The 23980-nt window shown below is 28.7% G+C and overlaps 4 protein-coding genes across 6 annotated transcripts in view; 2 read left to right on the top strand and 2 right to left on the bottom strand.

The window, feature by feature from the left end:
• Nucleotides 1–450: 450 nt before the first annotated feature.
• Nucleotides 451–8917, top strand: LOC130447655 (E3 ubiquitin-protein ligase RNF34). Its single transcript, XM_056784605.1, has 6 exons — nt 451–798; nt 1157–1287; nt 1368–1496; nt 4693–4895; nt 7688–7886; nt 7941–8917. Exons 1-6 carry the CDS (start codon nt 692–694, stop codon nt 8117–8119), a joined length of 948 nt encoding a protein of 315 aa, XP_056640583.1. The 5' UTR covers nt 451–691; the 3' UTR covers nt 8120–8917.
• Nucleotides 8918–11566: 2649 nt separating this feature from the next.
• On the top strand, nt 11567–14069 carry LOC130447654 (E3 ubiquitin-protein ligase MARCHF3-like). The gene is made up of 5 exons (XM_056784604.1): nt 11567–11671; nt 11845–12053; nt 12107–12297; nt 13556–13770; nt 13824–14069. Exons 2-5 carry the CDS (start codon nt 11901–11903, stop codon nt 13997–13999), a joined length of 735 nt encoding a protein of 244 aa, XP_056640582.1. The 5' UTR covers nt 11567–11671; nt 11845–11900; the 3' UTR covers nt 14000–14069.
• A 1244-nt stretch (nt 14070–15313) lies between these two features.
• On the bottom strand, nt 15314–16343 carry LOC130447653 (uncharacterized). The gene is made up of 4 exons (XM_056784603.1): nt 16187–16343; nt 16011–16136; nt 15762–15962; nt 15314–15703 (listed from the first exon to the last, which is right to left on the bottom strand). The coding sequence occupies exons 1-4, from the start codon at nt 16225–16227 to the stop codon at nt 15364–15366; spliced, it is 708 nt and encodes a 235-aa protein (XP_056640581.1). The 5' UTR covers nt 16228–16343; the 3' UTR covers nt 15314–15363.
• A 4302-nt stretch (nt 16344–20645) lies between these two features.
• LOC130447652 (hormone receptor 4) overlaps nt 20646–23980 on the bottom strand; it is a 44082-nt gene continuing 40747 nt past the window's right edge. For 2 of the 3 annotated variants that reach the window (XM_056784600.1, XM_056784602.1), the window contains one exon: nt 20646–23949. In XM_056784600.1, the coding sequence (XP_056640578.1) occupies nt 23672–23949 (278 nt within the window). In that variant the 3' untranslated portion in view covers nt 20646–23671. The remainder of the gene's footprint in view (nt 23950–23980) is intronic. The other variant, XM_056784601.1, reaches the window with a different exon arrangement.

Here is a 23980-nt window from a genome sequence, read left to right as displayed (position 1 = left end):
TTCTACGTTCGGCTATATGAATCTGGTGATTCTTACTGTTCGCTATCGTTCGGCAGTCAACTTTATTTCGATCGCACTGATCGGTTATATCAATTTTTGGATAATATGAGTAAGATCTCTAATCTTGACAGTTTCAGATTTGTTTTTACTTTTGATGCTTCAATGCTTATCAATTAGTCACTTTGTTTTTTTATATATGAATAGTGCAGCATATATTGATGTGGTTCGTGGCTGTGCTGCTTGTTGCCTACCCGGTAGGTATAGTGGAGTTTTTGCATTAATGGTTAACTCAAATCATTTTTTTTTCAATTTTTGTTTTGTGTTGGTTCAATTATAATTTATAATTTCCACTTTTATTATCGTCTCTTTATATTTGGAATTCATAACAAAAATTTTATTTCTTTCTTTTTTCTACTCGGAACACACCATACAGTAACAAAGGTAACTAATAGAACATAGCTTTTTTGACAGTTAAATACAACAGATTAGAACCAATGCAGTTTACTAATAATTTGTATTAAATTTTTAGTACTTATTAGTAATTAAAATAATGATAGGAAAATATAGTGATTAAGTAAACTTCAACGATGACATTTACTTAAAATGAATAGAAACAAATTAAATATAGTTTGTAATTAACAATTTTTTTTAAATGGTTTTTATATAATTGTTATACGAGAGAGAAATCAAAATGCCCTGTTCTAAATGTAGATCTGATTTTAATCTACTTAATTGGAAAATAAAGTGTGGTGAATGTGAAGATAAATATTGTAACAAATGTTTGAAAAGAAGAGAAGGGTAAGTTTTAAGAAGAATATCTAATATTTATCTTTTGTTTCATATATAAACTATATCAAATTAATTGGTTTTAGTGATACAAAATTTGTTCAACATTCAAACGAGAAAATAGTTTAATTAGTAATAGAATTGTATATTCAAAACTGTCCTAACCTCTTTTTCTCTAGTCATAAAACCTAACCCTCGGACTGTTTACCCCAAAACTTCGTAATTTTCTGAAGAAGGAAATGTGACGTATAAAATAAACTGTATTAAACCGAAAATACCATAATATTTTGCTTTATTACAATGAAAACAGTTTTTTTATAAAGAAATCGATTTGTCGTCTTCAAAATCGGAATTTGCGAAATATTTTTAGGATATTATACTGTGAAAAATGTCTTATCTTATTAAAACGTCCTCCGGAGCGATCTGAACTTATGGAACTCAAATCAAAAGATTTACAAGATTATTTGAATAAAAGAAATATATCTACTTTTGGATTAGTAGGTACGTGTTTGATATACTGGGTTAATACTTATGATTCATATTTTTTTTCAGATTCTCATTTTTTATTTGGTTTTTTTTAGAAAAACATGAATTGGTGGATATATTATGCAATAAACAGATACCTGAAAAACCAAAGCGAGGTTTGGAGAAACTGACGGCGAATTTTGCTGGATCTCTTCCTAATTTACGTCCAGTTAACGATCTACTGGGTGAGTACATCATTGAATTAATCGTTATTTTAATTGATTAAATCGTTTTTGTATTGGGATTGAATTTGTTTTTGTTTTATTGTGTTTTTAATAATGATTTGAATGTGTCGTGTGCTTAAACTGACCCCAAAAATTGATTTTCAAATTGAAAATAATGGGATTTGGTGTGTTTTGGAAAAATTAGGGAGGTTTTTATACAAATTTTATCAATTTTTCAATATTTGTTTACGAAATATAAGGTTATATGTGAAATATTAGATTTGTTGAAATTGGGTAATTTTGAGCTATTTTTTTGGCTCTTTCAGATCGAAAATCAACAGTTTTCAATGATTTTTTTCAAAATTTATGTTTTTTTTGACGAATTTATGTGAAAAATTACTGGAATTGAAGGAAAAGGGGATTTAAAATGTTCATGTTACTAGTTCGTTTATTTTTGACAAGTAATCTAATGAAATTTTTATATTTTATTCTCAAAATTAACAATCTTCTCTCAAAATTGATCATTTTCACTCAAAAGTGACCATTTTTTTCTCAAAATTAACAATTTTCTTTCCAAATTGTCCATTTTCTAACCAAAATGATCGTTTTCTCTCAAAATTCACCATTTTCTGTTAAAATCGACCATTTTATCTCAAAATTGACCATTTTCTCATAAAATTAACCGTTTTCTATCAAAACTTTACCATGTTTTCTCAAAATTGACCATTTTCTCATAAAATTAACCGTTTTCTATCAAAACTTTACCATGTTTTCTCAAAATTGACCATTTTATCTCAAAATTGACCATTTTCTCATAAAATTAACCGTTTTCTATCAAAACTTTACCATGTTTTCTCAAAATTGACCATTTTATCTCAAAATTGACCATTTTCTCATAAAATTAACCGTTTTCTATCAAAACTTTACCATGTTTTCTCAAAATTGACCATTTTCTCATAAAATTAACCGTTTTGTATCAAAACTTTACCCTGTTTTCTCAAAATTGACCATTTTATCTCAAAATTGATCATTTTCTCATAAAATTAACCGTTTTCTATCAAAACTTTACCATGTTTTCTCAAAATTGACCATTTTCTCACAAAATTAACCATTTTTTCTCAAAACTTTACCATGTTTTCTCAAAATTGACCATTTTATCTCAAAATTGATCATTTTCTCATAAAATTAACTGTTTTCTATCAAAACTTTACCATGTTTTCTCAAAATTGACCATTTTATCTCAAAGTTGACCATTTTCTCACAAAATTAACCATTTTTTCTCAAAACTTTACCATGTTTTCTCAAAATTGACCATTTTCTATCAAAATTCATTTGTAAAAAAATTAATAAAATGACATTTTCATACGATTTTGTTTTGAAAAAAAAAAAGTTTCTATTCTTCTTGATCATACCCTGTATATTATATCCTTTTTTCCATATAAATCGTTTTTTTGTGCTGTTTTTTGTAACCCAATCAACGAAACACAAAAAAAACGATAAATACACAACTCAACAATTATTTCTGATCATACCCTGTATATTATATGCATTTTTTTCCATATAAATCGTTTTTTGTGCAATACTAGTAACCCAATCAACGATTCACAAAGTAACTTATAAATACGTAACTCGTAATTAAAAAAAATAAGGAGAGGGAACGTCCTGATATCATATTCAGTACTTGATAAGATTAGATACGATCCCTCGTAATTTGTGATGATTTGTTTCTTGTTGAAGTAAACATTAAATTTCGCGTTACATCGTAAGCATGTGCTGTTTTACATTTTGTACGTTTTCCAAGGAAAAAACACAAGGTTAGCTTAACTTTTCTACGAATTTTATTATCATTATGATAAATGTTACAGTTAAATTGTATACACAAACAAATATTTATCAGTTGTAAATGAAAAAGGTGAATCATCTCTTAGTAATTTTTGCAGAATAAGACTAGATATTGTCTTTTAAAAACAAACATTATTCCATTCATTTTCGTTCGTTATAATCATACAATTAGATTGATTTATATAAAATTATAGTTATATAATATCATTTTATAATTATTTGATGATTAACCTTAAAACTTATATTAATAACGTTAATATTTTTTCTGAAGAAATGCAAAATATAATAGACTAAAATATTATAACCTTAATTCAGTGTTGTTTATACCCCGCTGCCATTTTGTAAAAACATTTGAAAATCTTACGAAGATATTAATTTGTTCCAACCTGCTACTCCGGACCGTTCTTGGAACTGTTATTAGAAGCGTTTGTAGATATTGTATGCAATCACCGACTATGCACTGTTCTGGTAACAGTACTTTCAATCAACCAAGTATTGAAAAAACTGTTCCGGAAACGGTTACAACACAACACAGAATCGTTCGTAAAACTGTGACTGCCCGATGGAAACACCTAATTTATATTAATAAGTTTATTATATTGGTGGATTTCCATAAACTATAACCGTAATAGAACCATATATAACGTTAACAAACGAACTACAGTTCTAAAAATATGACGTTCCATTTAAAATTGTACCTCTAAGCCAGCGTCCAGTGTCAACATGAAATTGCACCTTAATCGAAGGAGCAATAAAGAATAGTTCGGTGTGCAGGATAGTTATTGCATATGGCGGATATATAATATCCGCTTTACCATAGGCGTGCTATATAAAAATTACTCTTTAGCAAATGATTTATGAAAAATGAATGGAATTTGTTGTATCGTGAATATAATTCACTAGTTTTATAGATAGATACTTATATAAATACGAAACAAAATTAAAGACGTGCTCTTTTACAAGGAAAATAAAATGAGTCATACTTGGATGCCAATATGGCTACTTCCGCTTATTTATATAGCCACCCTTCCTTAACTTTTAATTCAATGATTTATGTATATTTAGTTCTATAGTGACAGTTCGATCAAGTGCTCTAAATATGACATTGTGTCACCAATGTGAAACGAGTGTTTTGTGTTTACTTATATTTCTGTGGTGGGAAACGTATATTTTTAGTAAACAATTTAATTAAACAAATAACAATCAAAAGATCAATAATTTCACCTAATCAGTCAATTAATCTTTCAAAAGCTTTTCAATACAAATAACAATAAAAATATTTTTCGTTTCGAGATATGAAGTTTGTTGACCCTTTTTCGTATCAATAAAATTTTACGTCAAATAGCCTCGGAACAATTTTTAATTTTTTCTTCAGGTAATTTAGAATCGGTTTTAACAAATGATGGTTATTCGAATAGACCTTACCAAGAACAACCTCGATCTACACAAAGATCACCTCAATCACCTACTAATATACCTCGAAACGTCGCCGGAGATCATACCCCAACTAACCCACAATCACAACCAACTACCTCTACGACGTTTCGACACAGTACTGATAATTTGAATGATATAGAGGTGAGTAAACAAAAAATGTTGATACGGTACTGTAAAATGACACATGACATGTGTCAAAAGAACGCGTTTTAGCTCTAAAAAGAGGAATGAAATTAATCACGCGTTAAATCAAGGAAATCGTTCCGTTTCCGGCATATGTCAATAGTTTCTGGATTGTTTATACACTGTTGACAGAATTGAATAATTTTCTTCATTACGAACGATTTTTATGTGAATTTGAAATATTTTGATACAAAATTGTGTATTCTTATCCTTTTTTTTTGATAAATCGCCTTGATTTATGAAGAAAACAGTTTAAAAGTAAAATAATTTTATCAACAAATTTTATTTTTATTAAAATTGATTAATCGCAACAAGATACTAAGCAATTTTCGGTACGCCACTGCCACTAAATACAAAAAAAAATTCTACGAAATAAAATAAACTCGACTCGACAAAGTTAGATCATTTAATTTAAAGGAATTCGTGAGTGAGTGAGTGGCAACACTGAATTGAACACGTTTGTTTTGAATGAAAATAAATATTTGTGTCAAAACGAACGAAATTAATTCGATATATTATCTGTTGAGGAACGCGTTTTAGTTCTAAAAAAAGGAATGAAATTAATCGCGCGTTAAATCAAGGAAATCGTTCCGTTTCCGATATATGTCAATAGCTTCTGAATTGATTCTGGAATGTTTATACACTGTTGCCAGAATTGAATAATTTTCTTCATTACGAACGATTTTTATCATTGATTTTCACGTGATTTTGAAATATTTTGATACGAAATTGTGTATTCTTATTTTTTTTTTGATAAATCGCCTTGATTTATGAAGAAAACAGTTTAAAAGTGAAATAATTTTATCAACAAATTTTATTTTTATTAAAATTGATTAATCGCAACAAGATACTAAGCAATTTTCGGTACGCCACTGCCACTAAATACAAAAAAAAATTCTACGAAATAAAATAAACTCGACTCGACAAAGTTAGATCATTTAATTTAAAGGAATTCGTGAGTGAGTGAGTGGCAACACTGAATTGAACACGTTTGTTTTGAATGAAAATAAATATTTGTGTCAAAACGAACGAAATTAATTCGATATATTATCTGTTGAGGAACGCGTTTTAGTTCTAAAAAAAGGAATGAAATTAATCGCGCGTTAAATCAAGGAAATCGTTCCGTTTCCGATATATGTCAATAGCTTCTGAATTGATTCTGGAATGTTTATACACTGTTGCCAGAATTGAATAATTTTCTTCATTACGAACGATTTTTAACAATGATTTTCACGTGATTTTGAAATATTTTGATACGAAATTGTGTATTCTTATTTTTTTTTTGATAAATCGCCTTGATTTATGAAGAAAACAGTTTAAAAGTGAAATAATTTTATCAACAAATTTTATTTTTATTAAAATTGATTAATCGCAACAAGATACTAAGCAATTTTCGGTACGCCACTGCCACTAAATACAAAAAAAAATTCTACGAAATAAAATAAACTCGACTCCAAGTTTAGATCATTTAATTTAAAGGAATTCGTGAGTGAGTGAGTGGCAACACTGAATTGAACACGTTTGTTTTGAATGAAAATAAATATTTGTGTCAAAACGAACGAAATTAATTCGATATATTATCTGTTGAGGAACGCGTTTTAGTTCTAAAAAAAGGAATGAAATTAATCGCGCGTTAAATCAAGGAAATCGTTCCGTTTCCGATATATGTCAATAGCTTCTGAATTGATTCTGGAATGTTTATACACTGTTGCCAGAATTGAATAATTTTCTTCATTACGAACGATTTTTAACAATGATTTTCACGTGATTTTGAAATATTTTGATACGAAATTGTGTATTCTTATTTTTTTTTTGATAAATCGCCTTGATTTATGAAGAAAACAGTTTAAAAGTGAAATAATTTTATCAACAAATTTTATTTTTATTAAAATTGATTAATCGCAACAAGATACTAAGCAATTTTCGGTACGCCACTGCCACTAAATACAAAAAAAAATTCTACGAAATAAAATAAACTCGACTCCAAGTTTAGATCATTTAATTTAAAGGAATTCGTGAGTGAGTGAGTGGCAACACTGAATTGAACACGTTTGTTTTGAATGAAAATAAATATTTGTGTCAAAACGAACGAAATTAATTCGATATATTATCTGTTGAGGAACGCGTTTTAGTTCTAAAAAAAGGAATGAAATTAATCGCGCGTTAAATCAAGGAAATCGTTCCGTTTCCGATATATGTCAATAGCTTCTGAATTGAGTCTGGAATGTTTATACACTGTTGCCAGAATTGAATAATTTTCTTCATTACGAACGATTTTTATCATTGATTTTCACGTGAATTTGAAATATTTTGATACGAAATTGTGTATTCTTATTTTTTTTTTTTTTGATAAATCGCCTTGATTTATGAAGAAAACGGTTTAAAAGTAAAAAAATAAAATAATTTTATTAAAAAATTTTATTTTTATAAAAAATAATTAATGGTAATAAGATACTAAGCAATTTTCGCTACGCCACTGCCACCAAGTACAAAAAAAAATTCTACGAAATAAAATAAACTCGACTCTACAAGGTTAGATCATTTAATTTAAAGGAATTCGTGTGTGAGTGAGTGGCAACACTGAATTGAATACGTTTGTTTTGAATCTAAGCAAATATTTTTATCAAAACAATGCTATTGGAAAAATTTTGAGATAGTTAAGAGAGATTTAAGTAGATTTTTTTGTTAAAATTAATTCTGATTGAATCGATTCGTACTAAAAATGTTTTTTTCGCGCATAAATTTATTAGCGGAACGAAAGCCCACTGCCAAATAGGTATCCAAAAATCGAGGATTTCGGTAGCGCCGAAGAATTACAAAATTTATCGTCAAAAGACTTGAAAATACTACTAACCTTGAACAGAGTTGATTTTAAAGGATGCGTGGAAAAATCCGAACTTTTAGAAAGAGCCGAACGGCTCTGGGAAGACAGCAACGAACTGAAAAAAGGTATCCCTCCAACGACATCATCCAAACGATTCGATTTATCAAAAATTCTTTCAGAAATTCCGGAAAATTTACCGATACAAGAATTGTGTAAATTATGCATGGACGCCCCGTTGGATTGCGTTCTATTGGAATGCGGTCACATCGCCACTTGCACGGATTGTGGTAAAAGATTAGCCGAATGCCCTATTTGTCGACAATATGTTGTACGCGTCGTTAGAACTTTCAAAGCGTGAAATTTCACCAAAATAAAATCGAGTACTTAACGATTGAATTGTTGGTTGAACCATTCGAGTCGTGATGGAAAACGAATTATTTTTCTCGGTGTACTTGAACGTTTTTGCCCGCCCTGTAATATACGATCGATTTTGATATTTATCTATCAGAGTTTCCGCCATGTTTTTACGCATGAATCTAACATCCGTTCTCTTTTGACCTGCGCACAAACATTTTCAGACCCAAAAACCTCAATATTTGACCCATCGCTACATAAAACTCTCCCCCACTTGCGCCGACTACATATAAACATACCCTCGTATAAATAGTTTAGGTTGACCTTGATTCGCCCTTCACTTGATAAAGTGAAAAAAAAATTCTTTCAAATTTATTATTTTGAAATTTAACGATTGGATTTTGGGGTGGGCGAAAACATTTGAGTGCTAGTGTATATTTTTCAATATTCCAGTTTATTTCACCACTTTCACGCGTAATTGAAATCGAAAGAACTACTCGAAACCAACAAATTTTTCGTATCGTTTCTATTTTTTTATAGTAAAATCTTTGTTATGTAAGAAAAAATATAAAATGTGATTATACTTGTAAATTGGTGATAGATACTTTTAAATTTATTCGTGTCTTTTTCTTTTAGTTAAAATAAGTTTATAAATATCGTTGATAACTACAAATTTTTCTTTAAATAAAGTTAGGTATTTAAAATACTTGATATATAAGAACAAAAATCAAAGAATTATACACAAAATTGTACTTTTATTCTAGTTGAAATCAAATTATATTTCAAAGTTAAACTCAATCACGTGTTTTATTTAAGTATCACGATATTCAACGAATACAGATACCTCGGAAACATTCGGTTCGTCTCGGTGCAGAGTTTAAATCGAATCATCCCAACTGACGTACGTCTTTTATAATCTAAGACATTGCATATTTACTTCAAAGGAAATAATGCATTATATACATTGAAACTTTTATTAATATCAGCGTTTTGTGTAATTTTTCTTATTAAAAAAATATTAATTTCTTAAAAAATCGATCGATTTAATGAATTATTAATACACAAGTGAAACAAAAACTTTGTGTACTACGAAAAAATGACATTAAACGAATATAGATACCTCGGAAACATTCGGCTCGTCTCGGTGCAGAGTTTAAAACGAATCATCCCAACTAACGTACGTCTTTTATAATCTAACACGTTGCATATTTACTTCAAAGGAAATAATGCATTATATACATTGAAACTTTTATTAATATCAGCGTTTTGTGTAATTTTTCTTATTAAAAAAATATTAATTTCTTAAAAAATCGATCGATTTAATGAATTATTAATACACAAGTGAAACAAAAACTTTGTGTACTACGAAAAAATGACATTAAACGAATATAGATACCTCGGAAACATTCGGCTCGTCTCGGAGCAGAGTTTAAATCGAATCATCCCAAATGACGTACGACTAAGACATACGTTATCCAACTTCATATCAGTAAGGTGGCCCAAACTAACCGAGACGTCACATATTTACTTCAAAGGAAATAATGCTTTATATACATTAAAACTTTTATTAATATCAGCGTTTTGTGTAATTTTTTTTATTAAAAAATATTCATTTCTTGAAAAATCGAATGATTTAATAAATTATTTACACACAAGTGAAACGAAGACTTTGCATACCACGAAAAAATGGCTGACTTATAGCGTTTACAACGTTGCCGAATTTATTGTAGTGATTTTTAAAATATGGAAAGTAACTGTCAATGTTGCTTTTATAAATGTCAAATTGTGCGTAGTCCCGTCATTTCATTTCAAAATTCAAGTTCATTTTCATTAAAAATAGTATGAGAAATGTAGAGAAACAAAAGGATTTGTGCATTACCATAATATTCAGTGAATCCACCGCGAGTTTGTTGAATTTAAGCGCACCTCATTTGGATCAACTTGATCCTGAAAATTCTAGAATATTTCTGATATCACCCCACCGCTACAAGTCAATTAAGGGAAGTGTGAGTTGTACGGAGTTGAAAGAAGAAAAACCTAGTGAGTAAACGCATTTAGTTTCAATATAATTTCGTTAAAACTGACCCAAAATTTCTCGATTCACCTTCTGTATTTAAATATAAATATAAAAATCATCAAACAATTTTTAATCCAAATTAAATGATTCCGTCCCTGATAAAAGTTATTTCACATAGACATTCAGATTCACAGAATGATTTTTTGTTCTGTGTCAAGATCAATAGACATGGTTATATTCGTATTATAGGGGTACGAATTTAAATGCATATAAAACAACTACAATGTGCTATTTAATTTATAGCACTATTAGTACTAATAATATTTTTCACAATTTACAAAGTACAAATGTCAATTGTCAGCGTACACAATTTATCATCTAGGTACCAGCCAAGGTATTAACAGTAATATTCTGTCAAAGTATCAAGATATCGTCGATAAAAAAGAAGCAGAAAAAGATTCCGGAGAAGCTTATCTACAAATATCATCAAACGTTGGTTTATTTTCAAAAAGCACTTGCTCCTCTAATTCTTGTATGTACGGTAAGTAACAGGTATCTTAGTGAACAATATTTTCTCGTCATATAATGTCTACAATAAATAAGTATAACGTTGGGACTTAATATTTTTTATATTTTCTTTTTTATTTTCATGAATGAGAATTTTAATAAAATGATTGTTCATGATATATTCTTTTTATAACAAAATTAATGATGTATTATTTATTTACTCGCATTGATAAAGTTTTTCCAGCAAATTCGTATATACATCAATTTATTTTTAATCAAACCTTTTCTTATTAATGTTGCAATTCATGTTTAACACTATTATCACTTTTCCCCCATCCAACAATTAAAAACACAACAAAAATTATAAAACATATTAATGAATTATTAAAAAAAAACAAAATAATTGTTTTGGATATAAGAATCCCTTTGTTTATACTTTAAACACCGTTGAACAGCTGATCATGACATTAGTAAAGAGTAACATTTGACAGATACAACAGCTGAATTCGATGATTTTTGTTATCGAATTAGCTGATCAGGGAACAAGTCTCTAGTAAAAGAACGGAATAGTCAATCAGTGCGTTCAATTACTTCTTACGAACAAATGTAGTTCTATTCGTATGTTCATAGAAATATTGACAGATCAGGCACAGAATTAATGTTAATATATATTCCGTGGTATAGGATAGACATAATGTTTTTTATTTATGCAATTTGGAGTATTATATATATATATATATATATATATATATATATATATATATATATATATATATATATATATATATATATATATATATATATATATGGTTTTTGGTTTGCTCGATGATCTAATAATGACAACTTGAAATCTTCATACACGTGCTTTTAAGAACGCAATAAAAATATTGAAAGTGAATTCATTTCAAACTTAGACATTTGACATTTATAAATGTCATTTTTTGTATGTAAGGGTGTGAGGACTAAAATGCGGTACAAAGTATTTGTTTTAATTTAATTATTTGCACTTTACTAAACGAAACAATGCACCAGGTAACAAATTCGTTATTGCAATGGTCAAAATTAATTAATAAAAGTTTGAATTGGAAAACTGCCTGTTAAGACCCAATTTTACTTGCTAATCTGTGTAAAAATTACGGCTTTTTACTCCCAACACCCTTATTCATAGCCAAATTGAACCTTATCTCAAACTTATTTATGTGTAGAAGGCTGCAATTCCGAGGATAGCTTCGAACTTTTGAATACGAAACCAACAGACGAAATGGAAGAGAACGCCAATAATAAATCTCAAAACAACTTATTCGAAGCTAGAAAATTTTTACCATTACCGTTAGTAACAGCTAGAAGTAAAGCTCACGAGAATAAATTAAATACACATTCCAATGATATTTATGTATCGTTATTAGATTCGAGCGTGAGTAACGTGAATTGAATCTTGTGAGAAATATTTTTAATCGCGAATTTTAGTCTAGTTCGACTGATCACATGTGCCGGATATGTCATGGCGGCGAAAGCTTGGACGATCTGCTAATGCCTTGTAGATGTAGAGGAACCGTGGCATTGGTGCATTTGAAATGCTTGGAGAGGTGGCTTAAAGATTCACAACATAGCTACTGCGAATTATGTATGCACCATTATAAAATCGAAAGAAGACCTAGGTAAGGGTCTGTCAAGTTTTTCTATAACGGTTCTTTCTGTGATACTTTCCCATTCCATTTGACTGAATCAGTATAATGCTGGTCATCAAATAGCGACAAAGTTATCAGTTTATAAAACTATAATTGGCTTACAAACAAGGAACGCATAATTGAGAATTGTACAGAGTTATACTTAGTAAAACGTGCAAAGATAATTTCAGTAAAATTAAAAACAAAGTTTAATTTGTTACATCACACCCGTATATTAAAAAATTGATGTTTTTTCTTTATGTAGAACCTCTAATAATAAAAAAAAAACAAAAATGTAATAAAAAGACATCAAGTTTTCGAAATTTAATAAAAATGTGTCTAAAAACGGAAGTTTGCATATTTCGCCCAGTATACGAGAGTTATATTGTTTTTTCTTCATGAAGGTAGTCAAATAACGAGTGAAAAACCGAAATTTTCTTATTTCACCCTGTTTATAAAGATAATATGTTTTATTTTCATTGTAAAATGTTAAATAACTAACAAAAACTGGAAAATTACTCTTAATATTAAAAATAGATATCAAATTTTTAAAATTTTCAACAAAATGTATCTAAAAGTGAAAATTTTTGAGTTTCACCCTATATATAAAGATAATATAATTTTTTCTTAGTGGAAATCAACAAATAACGAGCAGAGAACCGAAAATAACTCTTTATTATGAAAAAATACATCAAATATTCAAAATATTCAACAATATGTATCTAAAAGTCAAAATTTTCAAGTTTCACCCTATATATAAAGATAATATAATTTTTTCTTAGTGTTAATCATCAAATAACGAGCAGAGAACCGAAAATAACTCTTTATTATGAAAAAATAGGTCAAATATTCAAAATATTCAACAAAATTTATCTAAAAGTCAAAATTTTCAAGTTTTACCCTATATATAAAGATAATATAATTTTTTCTTAGTGTAAATCATCAATTAACGAGCAGAGAACCGAAAATAACTCTTTATTATGAAAAAATAGGTCAAATATTCAAAATATTAAACAAAATGTATCTAAAAACCGAAACTTTGGTTAGGTTATGTATCTCTAGGTTAGGCCAGGTACTTCTGGGATAATCCTCGTATTCAGTTCGCAGCTGGGCGACTCATATCTCTTTGTAAAGATAAGATTTTCGCTAATTGATGACACATTACCAAAAAAAATCTAAATTTCATTGATCAAATATGAGATTCATCTATAGCGTTGAAATTTTTTTCCGAAATGGGTGTGATTTCTAGATACAGTATTTTGGGTTCAATATACGCTTATATGAAAGAACCAGGTCCTCGTAAAAAAGAAATAATGTACGATTTGCTTGCTTTAACTTTATATACACCAACGGCTGTGGCATCAACTTACGTATTAATGATGATGTGCGAAACATTGGTCAAAGCTAACATCGTCAAAACCGGGACGATTTCGTCACATATATTGGCGTTTTCGGCTGTTTTCGGTAAATTATCGTCAATAATTATTACAGGGGGATTTATATTCAACACCTTCTAGGTATGGCCGCCATAGATTTCACATATTCTTCTTGGTTACTATACACATGTCAAAAACACGCGGAAGCTTGGAGGGAATGGTATAATAATACTACAACTGTGAAAGTTATTTTACCAGCTATTAAAATGAGGCCTATAAAGGGTAAAAGGAGAAGTAATAAAGAAAGGGTGTCGTAATATCAATACTTAAGTCCATTTATACTCAGAAGTTTATCATTTGAATAAAAAGACTATATGAATATTGTTATTGGTTTTTTATTTACAGTAAATAAAAGAAAATTGACGATATAACGTTGATTTCACGTATAACATCACTCAATAAGTCGTGCGGCTGACTCACAGATGGCACTGCCATTGTCAAATCCATATGACGTTTATGAAGTATTAACTTTCAAAAGTATGCGTGGAAATACATGACATTTCGATTAGTCATAAAAAATTAAGCTACTTTTGTTAGTTCCAAAACAATACGTGTGTTAATTTATCGTTGTTTCTTCATGGAAAAAAAAAATTCTGTACAAGTTTATCAATGATAATACGCGAAAAGAATAGAATCGAAGAAATGAACGTACTTTACACTCTTTGACATATTGTAAAAAGTAGGGTGAGTGTAGTGTAAACATAGACAAATGGGAATCAACTACTATCACCTATTTGATAGTTTTTTGCCATCGAATTATGCTATCTAAGAAAACAGCTGATCTACGTGAATCAGACGGCCGTGGGATAAATAATTGACTTTCTTGTACTGAGAGTTGTTTTGTATTGTTTTATGGTGTTAAGAAATAGATTTTATATCTATTTCAGTGAAACTAATTCATCTAAAACCGAGTATTTTTGCATTTTTTTACAAATTACTTTGCAAGTAAGATGTCAAGCAATTAAAAACATTTGTACTATAATCACGGGTTGTTTTTCTGATGTTAATTAAAGTAAGTTGCACATTGATAACCCAGTGGCCGTTGAAAGGTACAAGGACAAAAATAAACTTAAAGTTCAAGTGGAGTTAACCCCTTTCCTTTGGATTCAAAGAGCTTTAGTCAGAATCCTACTAATTTTCCAATTTAGTTGTGTTTTATATTATATTTACACTGCATAGTGGTATAAAAACTATGAAGCTACTTTCCAGGGGTAAATTTCGCACTTTTTCGTAGCAACCCTTTAATAGCAGTTTCAAACTTAGGTCAAAAGCATTTGTTCACCTTATGGCGGCCATTTTTGAATGGGCATCAACTGATTTTGACAATTCGTTAGTTTGCTCAATTCATATCTGTCATAAAAGAGTAGTTTTGAAACTACTCTGAATTACACAGAGTAGAACAAAAAGTCTTTTGTCTTCTTTGATTGAAAATTAGATTTTAAAGTGAGTAAAAAATACAAATATGTCAAAACGTCAATTTTTCCCCGTTTTTTTGAAAGCAATTTTCATTCACAAGAGACCTAAAATGACGACAATAACATATAAAAGGGTCTAAGAAATAAAAAACCAAGTAAAAATAAATTATTTTATTAGAAATAAATATTTTCTTACTGCTATTTTACTAAGATGAGTCTTCAATTATGATACAATTATCTGATTCAGAATCAGTACCGGAACCGCTACTAGTGGAAGATAGAGTTATTACACTGTTGTCTAATCTATTAAACTGTTTTTTCGATTTTGAAAAACTTTTGGTCTCGTTATTACCACTACAAGATGATGTGGAATTACTTTGTTTTTCAAATTTTGATGAACACATTGAATTAGAACTACTGCTACTGTAAGAATTGTACTTTTTATGTGGTTTTGGAGAATAACTAGTACTTCGATTAGAATCTTTTTGATGAAGTTTTTTACGACTTTTTTTGCCAAATATAGTTTTATTTTGTTCCCTACTAGGACTGAAATATTGAAATCCTGAATAAATTCACTAAATTATTTATAATATTAAAAACTTACCTTGCTATTACTATTTTTTCATCCCTATTCCTAAAACTTGTACATTTATCGTTTGAGGATCTCACAAACTCTATTGGATTATTTAGAATTTCCTTAATGTAATCAATGTGCATTTTTTTCCTTTTTACGACTTTTCGACGCCTACAAATATTGTCTTTCACCTTTTCTTTCGCCCTAATCTTCTCTTGATTTACTGCAATTCTAATGATGAAATTAATCTTAACCAGATTTAGAGTACATCAATTATACCTATTATTAGAGGAAACCAAATTTGAAACTGTGCGTTGGAAGAATTGAAGATTCGGTCTAATTCTCGATTTTTCTACTTCTCCTTCTCTCATTTTACTTTCTTTAATAAGAGCGTTAATAACTTCACTAAAAGACACATTGGACAAACTTATTTAAAACAACTTAATATTACTTACTTTTCTGTAATTAGGGATTTATAATACTCCAAACTTTCCATTTTAAAGATAAATTATCAAACTAGATAGTATTTATTAAAAATAAATCGAAATATTACAGATATATACACCCCTTGTTGTTTACAAATTACGAGTTTCTTTGACAAGTACAGGTTATAAGAATCAAATCATTTATGTCAACGTCATATACTGCGTTCGGCTATGTAAATCTATTGATTCTGATTGTATGAATCGTTCGTCAATCCACTTTATTTCGATCTCACTGTTCGGTTCGCGTTCGTTTATATAAATTCACACTTATAGTTGAATCTTTGTTTTGACGTTTCAATTCATATCAGCAATTTTATGATGATGATTTGTAGCTAGTACTTTGAAGTCATATATCAGTACTTGTGTTTATAACTGTTATGCTAATATCGAACTATTTACATTATCCAAACAATTCTCATTTTATCTATGGGTTCAGATATAGGGATTTTGCTAGTTTTTTAGCAGGAAATCGTGTTTACAATTTCAGTAATTTTAAAGTGGACATGAATAGTTATTATTTATACAATCTGTTAGTAAATTTGTTACTTATGACATTTCACTTTCTCAAAAGTGACAGTAATAAATCTGTGTATTGGAATATTAGCCAGGATTTTCTTTGACGTTGTCTCACAAATGTCAACATCTTGACATATACGTCTAGTTTTTATTAATATTTGTTTATTAAAACTAATGTGAGTGGTTCTGGTTTAAAAAGAGTTAGAAATGATTTCTCGTGGCGTAATTTGTTTAAAAATTCCTCAAAATTGGACCGTGTTAATAAGATCCTGTTTGTTTTTGTTGATAATCACACATTTTGATGTATCTTCCTAAGAAAACAACGAAAATACATTTTGTTTTTGGAAAAGGAAAGTAAAATACAATATATAATAATAATCTTTTTTATTTTCTAATAAACAAGCTCAGATAACCTTATGTTAATTAACAGAAATAACGGTAACTCAAAACGATGTACAATAGACATCAGGTAATCATAAAATTTTTTATTTGCACAATCAACTAAATCCATTTAAATATCACCAATAAAATAACATATTTAGATCTAAAACTGGCATTTGAATATAATTCATATGGTATTCTTCAAAGAACAAAAAAAATTTGAAAAAAAATCATAAATTTACCTAGAAAAAAATATACAGAGCGTTTGAAATCATTTTTAGTTAACAATTCAACAGGTAATGATTTTAGTTCTTGCGCAAATTAATAAGTACAACTATAATATTTCTTTTTGTACAAAAACATATACTGTTAATCAAAATAAATATAAACAAATTGTATATATTTTTTTTATATAATGTACACATGAAAAGGTTAATAGTCTCAAAAAAAGGAACGACGATATTTGTACACATACTTGGTTGCACTGGTAACTTACGTACAAAATTGGCAGTCATTACATACTGTAGAATATGGTAATTATATGGACACAACAATAAAATTTCAGCTTAGAGAAAATCTCTACATTCATCTTCCTCTATCATAAGGAAATATAGAATTTAAAATAGAACAAGTTTAAGACTTTTTTAACCCTGTATATTTGTGATAACATTCAAAACGAGTACATTAAGAGTATTGTACACACTAGACTACATTTATAATAACTAACGCGCGTTTTGACAGATAAAATCAGTGATGGTGTAGTGGTAGTGTATTATTGTAGATTTCTTCGCGGATCACAATCTATTATACAGTTTCTTCGGAATCCAGAATCGTTGTATTCGATTTTATTATTTTGTTACATATCGAATCCCCGCACGACAAGTAAATTTTGCTTATCGATTTTTCAATTTATCAATAAAACGTTTAAAATCAGGTAAATAAACTTTTATATTTCGTATTACCAATCGATAACAATCCGAATCGATGTGATCCGTGAACACGGAACTGTTATTAAAATACAGAAATGAACGAACCACGACGACGTTAAAGAGCGCATGTATTAGTTCGGAATTTAACCCGCGAACAAAGCTATTTACTCGCTATGAACATAACCACAAATAAAAATATTGGAATAAACTTTTTACAAATGAAATTTTGGTGTCCACATCACCAGAAACAAAAATTATCTCATAGATACATTTATTTAATATATTTTCTAATGTAAATATATAAGATATTTCGTGAAGTAATTTAAATTACGCCGTATTTACAATCTATTACAGGATGTTGGTGGAAAATGTGTTTCTAAACTAGAATTAACGTTGATAAATCTTTACGTGAGTATTCTTATATTCAATAATTGTTAGCAGGATTTAATATAGATATACTTCGATAGGATACTTCATATTTGGTGAGATATTCTAAAGGCAGTGTGTAGTTTGACGTCTGGCAGTGATAATAATTAAAATTCAATTAAAACTAAGTAGGATTAATTTAATACGGTTTCTTAATCAATTTATTATAAGAAATAAATTGGACGGATGTGAAAAATGAAAATGCAACAATCAAAAATGTTATAAGGGAAAGTCAAGTACTAATAAAACTAAAAAAAAGCAGAAAATTTGATTGAGAAAGAAGAAAACTGATAGGAATATAGTTACAGTATAATAATAAGAAAAGTAATAGAGAAGGAAGAAGAAAATAACTATGAAAAAGTTATAGGGGGAAGTGAAGTGTAAATAGGGGTGAAAAGTAGCAGGGAAATCGAACTAGAAAGAAGAAGAAATGAATGAATGAAGTTACAGTATGATTATAAGAAAACTAATAGACAAAAAGAGGAATAGGATAAGAAAGAAGAAGAAAATAACTATGAAAAAGTTATAGGGGGAAGTGAAGTGTAAATAGGGGTGAAAAGTAGCAGGGAAATCGAACTAGAAAGAAGAAATGAATGAATGAAGTTACAGTATGATTATAAGAAAACTAATAGACAAAAAGAGGAATAGGATAAGAAAGAAGAAGAAAATAACTATGAAAAAGTTATAGGGGGAAGTGAAGTGTAAATAGGGGTGAAAAGTAGCAGGGAAATCGAACTAGAAAGAAGAAGAAATGAATGAATGAAGTTACAGTATGATTATAAGAAAACTAATAGACAAAAATAGGAATAGGATAAGAAAGAAGAAGAAAATAACTATGGAAAAGTTATAGGGGGAAGTGAAGTGTAAATAGGGGTGAAAAGTAGCAGGGAAATCGAACTAGAAAGAAGAAGAAATGAATGAATGAAGTTACAGTATGATTATAAGAAAACTAATAGACAAAAATAGGAATAGGATAAGAAAGAAGAAGAAAATAACTATGGAAAAGTTATAGGGGGAAGTGAAGTGTAAATAGGGGTGAAAAGTAGCAGGGAAATCGAACTAGAAAGAAGAAGAAATGAATGAATGAAGTTACAGTATGATTATAAGAAAACTAATAGACAAAAAGAGGAATAAGATAAGGAAGAAGAAGAAAATAACTATGGAAAAGTTATAGGGGGGAGTAAAGTATAAATAGGGGTGAAAAGTAGCAGGGAAATCGAACTAGAAAGTCTGTTGATTCCTGGGTGTTTTTTATATAAATAATTTTAGGTTAGAATCATTTTTAAATAAACCAAAAACTATTTTTTAAACGTTTAGACAACGTTCGTCATGAAAACGTAATTTTTTAGAAAATATATACAAAAAAAACGAGTATAGCGAGTAGATAAAAAATATAAAATGAAAAACGAGTAAATTATTCAAAAATTTTTGATAGGCTTATAGGAATCTAAAGTATTAGTTGAAAATACGACGTAACTTTTTTTTACCACAAATAGAAGGCAACTTACTCAGACTTATGTAGCGGTTATTTCCGTACACAATTTTTCGTGTTTTTTCTTTTACATATTCTGTTTTTTTTATACTCAAGTACAGACCAAACGCGTAAAAATTACTTTATTCTATATTTTCCGATAATTTCGCCATTTATAAATCCCTCAAAAATTTTCTAGGGACGCCTATGGTTAAAATAAATAGGCCAGTCAATAGTGAACGAAATCTGAATGATATTGATTGACATTTAAAGTTGATACTGTGATCTATTCAAATGTTTTTTCGTTGAAATCTATTAAGAACAAGAATAGTATACAGGGTAATTTAAAAATAATTCTCAGAATGTCAATGTCAATTTTTCGATAATTCCGCTATATGTAAATACTTCAAAAATTTTCTTGGGACGCCTATGGTTAAAATAAATAGGCCAGTCAATAGTGAATATATCGGAATGATATTGATTGACATTTAAAGTTGATACTGCGATCTATTAAAATGTTTTTTTCGTTGAAATACACTAATAACAACAATAATATACAGGGAAATACAGGAAGAATTTTCAAAATGATTTTAATGTATCATGAATAAATAAACCCCTTAAAAATTTGTTTCGGACGCCCATGGTTAAAAACTAGGCCAGTCTAGAGTGAATATTAATTCGAATAATTAATTGACGTTTTAATTTGTCTGTTGGAACAAATAATGAATTTTTTATTAAACAGAATAATATACAGGATAGTTCAAAAAGAATTCTTGAAATGTTAAAAATTATATACAGAGTGATTTGAAAGAAATTATAAAAACGACGATTCGTTTTATAGCATCTGATGAATTTTTTTTGGATAAATAAACCCCTACGAAAAAAAAATTATGAACGCCCAAGGTTAAAAAATAGGCCAGTCTAGAGTGAATATAAATCCGAATAATTAATTGACGTTTCAAGTTTTCAGTTGGAACAAATAATGATATTTTTATTAGACAGAATAATATACAGGATAGTTCAAAAAGAATTCTTGAAATGTTAAAAATTATATACAGAGTGATTTGAAAGAAATTATAAAAACGACGATTCGTTTTATAGTATTTGATGAATTTTTTTTGGATAAATAAACCCCTTCGTAAAAAAATTATGAACGCCCATGGTTAAAAAATAGGCCAGTCTAGAGTGAATATAAATCCGAATAATTAATTGACGTTTCAAGTTTTCAGTTGGAACAAATAATGAATTTTTTATTAAACAGAATAATATACAGGATAGTTCAAAAAGAATTCTTGAAATGTTAAAAATTATATACAGAGTGATTTGAAAGAAATTATAAAAACGACGATTCGTTTTATAGCATCTGATGAATTTTTTTTGGATAAATAAACCCCTTCGAAAAAAAAATTATGAACGCCCATGGTTAAAAAATAGGCCAGTCTAGAGTGAATATAAATCCGAATAATTAATTGACGTTTCAAGTTTTCAGTTGGAACAAATAATGATATTTTTATTAGACAGAATAATATACAGGATAGTTCAAAAAGAATTCTTGAAATGTTAAAAATTATATACAGAGTGATTTGAAAGAAATTATAAAAACGACGATTCGTTTTATAGTATTTGATGAATTTTTTTTTGATAAATAAACCCCTACGAAAAAAAAATTATGAACGCCCAAGGTTAAAAAATAGGCCAGTCTAGAGTGAATATATATCCGAATAATTAATTGACGTTTCAAGTTTTCAGTTGGAACAAATAATGATATTTTTATTAGACAGAATAATATACAGGATAGTTCAAAAAGAATTCTTGAAATGTTAAAAATTATATACAGAGTGATTTGAAAGAAATTATAAAAACGACGATTCGTTTTATAGTATTTGATGAATTTTTTTTTGATAAATAAACCCCTTCGGAAAAAAATTATGAACGCCCATGGTTAAAAAATAGGCCAGTCTAGAGTGAATATAAATCCGAATAATTGACGTTTCAAGTTTTCAGTTGGAACAAATAATGAATTTTTTATTAAACAGAATAATATACAGGATAGTTCAAAAAGAATTCTTGAAATGTTAAAAATTATATACAGAGTGATTTGAAAGAAATTATAAAAACGACGATTCGTTTTATAGTATTTGATGAATTTTTTTTTGATAAATAAACCCCTTCGGAAAAAAATTATGAACGCCCATGGTTAAAAAATAGGCCAGTCTAGAGTGAATATAAATCCGAATAATTGACGTTTCAAGTTTTCAGTTGGAACAAATAATGAATTTTTTATTAAACAGAATAATATACAGGATAGTTCAAAAAGAATTCTTGAAATGTTAAAAATTATATACAGAGTGATTTGAAAGAAATTATAAAAACGACGATTCGTTTTATAGTATTTGATGAATTTTTTTTTGATAAATAAACCCCTTCGGAAAAAAATTATGAACGCCCATGGTTAAAAAATAGGCCAGTCTAGAGTGAATATAAATCCGAATAATTGACGTTTCAAGTTTTCAGTTGGAACAAATAATGAATTTTTTATTAAACAGAATAATATACAGGATAGTTCAAAAAGAATTCTTGAAATGTTAAAAATTATATACAGAGTGATTTGAAAGAAATTATAAAAACGACGATTCGTTTTATAGTATTTGATGAATTTTTTTTTGATAAATAAACCCCTTCGGAAAAAAATTATGAACGCTTATGGTTAAAAAATAGGCCAGTCTAGAGTGAATATAAATCCGAATAATTAATTGACGTTTCAAGTTTTCAGTTGGAACAAATAATGATATTTTTATTAGACAGAATAATATACAGGATAGTTCAAAAAGAATTCTTGAAATGTTAAAAATTATATACAGAGTGATTTGAAAGAAATTATAAAAACGACGATTCGTTTTATAGTATTTGATGAATTTTTTTTTGATAAATAAACCCCTTCGTAAAAAAATTATGAACGCCCATGGTTAAAAAATAGGCCAGTCAATAGCGAACGAAATTTTATTATTATGAAAATATTCAAAATTGATATTGCGATCTATTGAAACGTTTTTCCGTAGACATCAAAATTGTAACTAGTTTTAATATACAGGGTGGTTCAAAAATAATTATTTACCATAGGTTGATTCAAATATTTTTTTTTTTAAATAAAATATTGTCACGATTAAACACTATTAAAGCGTAAAACAACTATATACGGGGTGGATTCGAAATTGATTAAAAAATTTTGTACTGAAATTTCAACGATTTACGAAATCGATGATTTTTTTTGCGAATTTTGGAGGAAATCGAATATACGAGGTCCGGTCGAGTAGTTATTCGTAAAATAAAAGCGATTGATCTGTACTTGAGTCCGATTTAGGCTCAGCGAAATGGACAGCAGATAAAAATTTTCTTTAATATAAAAAAATTGTATATATATATATGTATATATATATAAAAAAAGAGTTTCGTATAATACACGTCTCCTGTCAGTCTGTTATTCTCTGAGCTTAAACCTTAATTAGTCATCTCAAAACGACGTTTCGACGCTTTTCACCACATCATCATTAGGTATCATTTTAACCGATAACAAGAATATCATTTTTTTTTTTTTTAGTTTTTTGGTTCTCTACATTCGAACTATTTCGATTATATACAAAAATTTGTTTGTCTACTTCATAAATAAATCTCGGGAATTCAGCTAGGGGGAGGCGACGGGCCGCTGGCCGAGGCACCGGCGTCGTTTCGATACTACCTTTGAATCGCCGAATTCAAAAGGAAAGGAACGTAAAACATTTTGCTTTCTAGTAGAAGCGAGGCGGCCGATTGGATCTGAAACGTCAAAGGTTTGGTTAAATTCGAGCGCGGGACCGCGGAAATCAAACTCACTTCCGGCAGTCTAACTAGAAGGTCTTGGAATCTCGTCGTCTGTTGAGGGTACATGTGTTGCGTGTAAACGCGCAGGCAAGTCATGTATCTTTCGTGGATCGTTTCCAATTCACTGGGTCCCGAACTACTGGCAGGTTTCGCTATAATAATCACACAAGGGCTGTCAAGATG

The sequence above is a fragment of the Diorhabda sublineata genome, chromosome 8 (assembly GCF_026230105.1).
Source record: "Diorhabda sublineata isolate icDioSubl1.1 chromosome 8, icDioSubl1.1, whole genome shotgun sequence".
NCBI classification, from domain to species: Eukaryota; Metazoa; Arthropoda; class Insecta; order Coleoptera; family Chrysomelidae; genus Diorhabda; species Diorhabda sublineata.
The sequence above is the reverse complement of the archived record's forward strand: the minus strand, read 5'-3'. Positions and strand labels throughout refer to the sequence as shown.

Bases quoted from the DNA above. Each gene is read 5' to 3' on its own strand.
- LOC130447654 (XM_056784604.1), top strand. From the start codon at position 11,901: ATGGAAGAGAACGCCAATAATAAATCTCAAAACAACTTATTCGAAGCT. The intron at 12,054-12,106 runs GTGAGTAACGTG...CGCGAATTTTAG, and splicing joins TATCGTTATTAGATTCGAGC to TCTAGTTCGACTGATCACAT. The intron at 12,298-13,555 runs GTAAGGGTCTGT...TGTGATTTCTAG, and splicing joins AAAATCGAAAGAAGACCTAG to ATACAGTATTTTGGGTTCAA.
- LOC130447653 (XM_056784603.1), bottom strand. From the start codon at position 16,227: ATGGAAAGTTTGGAGTATTATAAATCCCTAATTACAGAAAA. The intron at 15,963-16,010 runs GTATAATTGATG...TTTCATCATTAG, and splicing joins TTGGTTTCCTCTAATAATAG to AATTGCAGTAAATCAAGAGA. The intron at 15,704-15,761 runs GTAAGTTTTTAA...TCAATATTTCAG, and splicing joins GAAAAAATAGTAATAGCAAG to TCCTAGTAGGGAACAAAATA.
- LOC130447655 (XM_056784605.1), top strand. From the start codon at position 692: ATGCCCTGTTCTAAATGTAGATCTGATTTTAATCTACTTAATTGGAAA. The intron at 1,497-4,692 runs GTGAGTACATCA...TTTTTTCTTCAG, and splicing joins TCCAGTTAACGATCTACTGG to GTAATTTAGAATCGGTTTTA. The intron at 7,887-7,940 runs GTATCCCTCCAA...AAATTCTTTCAG, and splicing joins CAGCAACGAACTGAAAAAAG to AAATTCCGGAAAATTTACCG.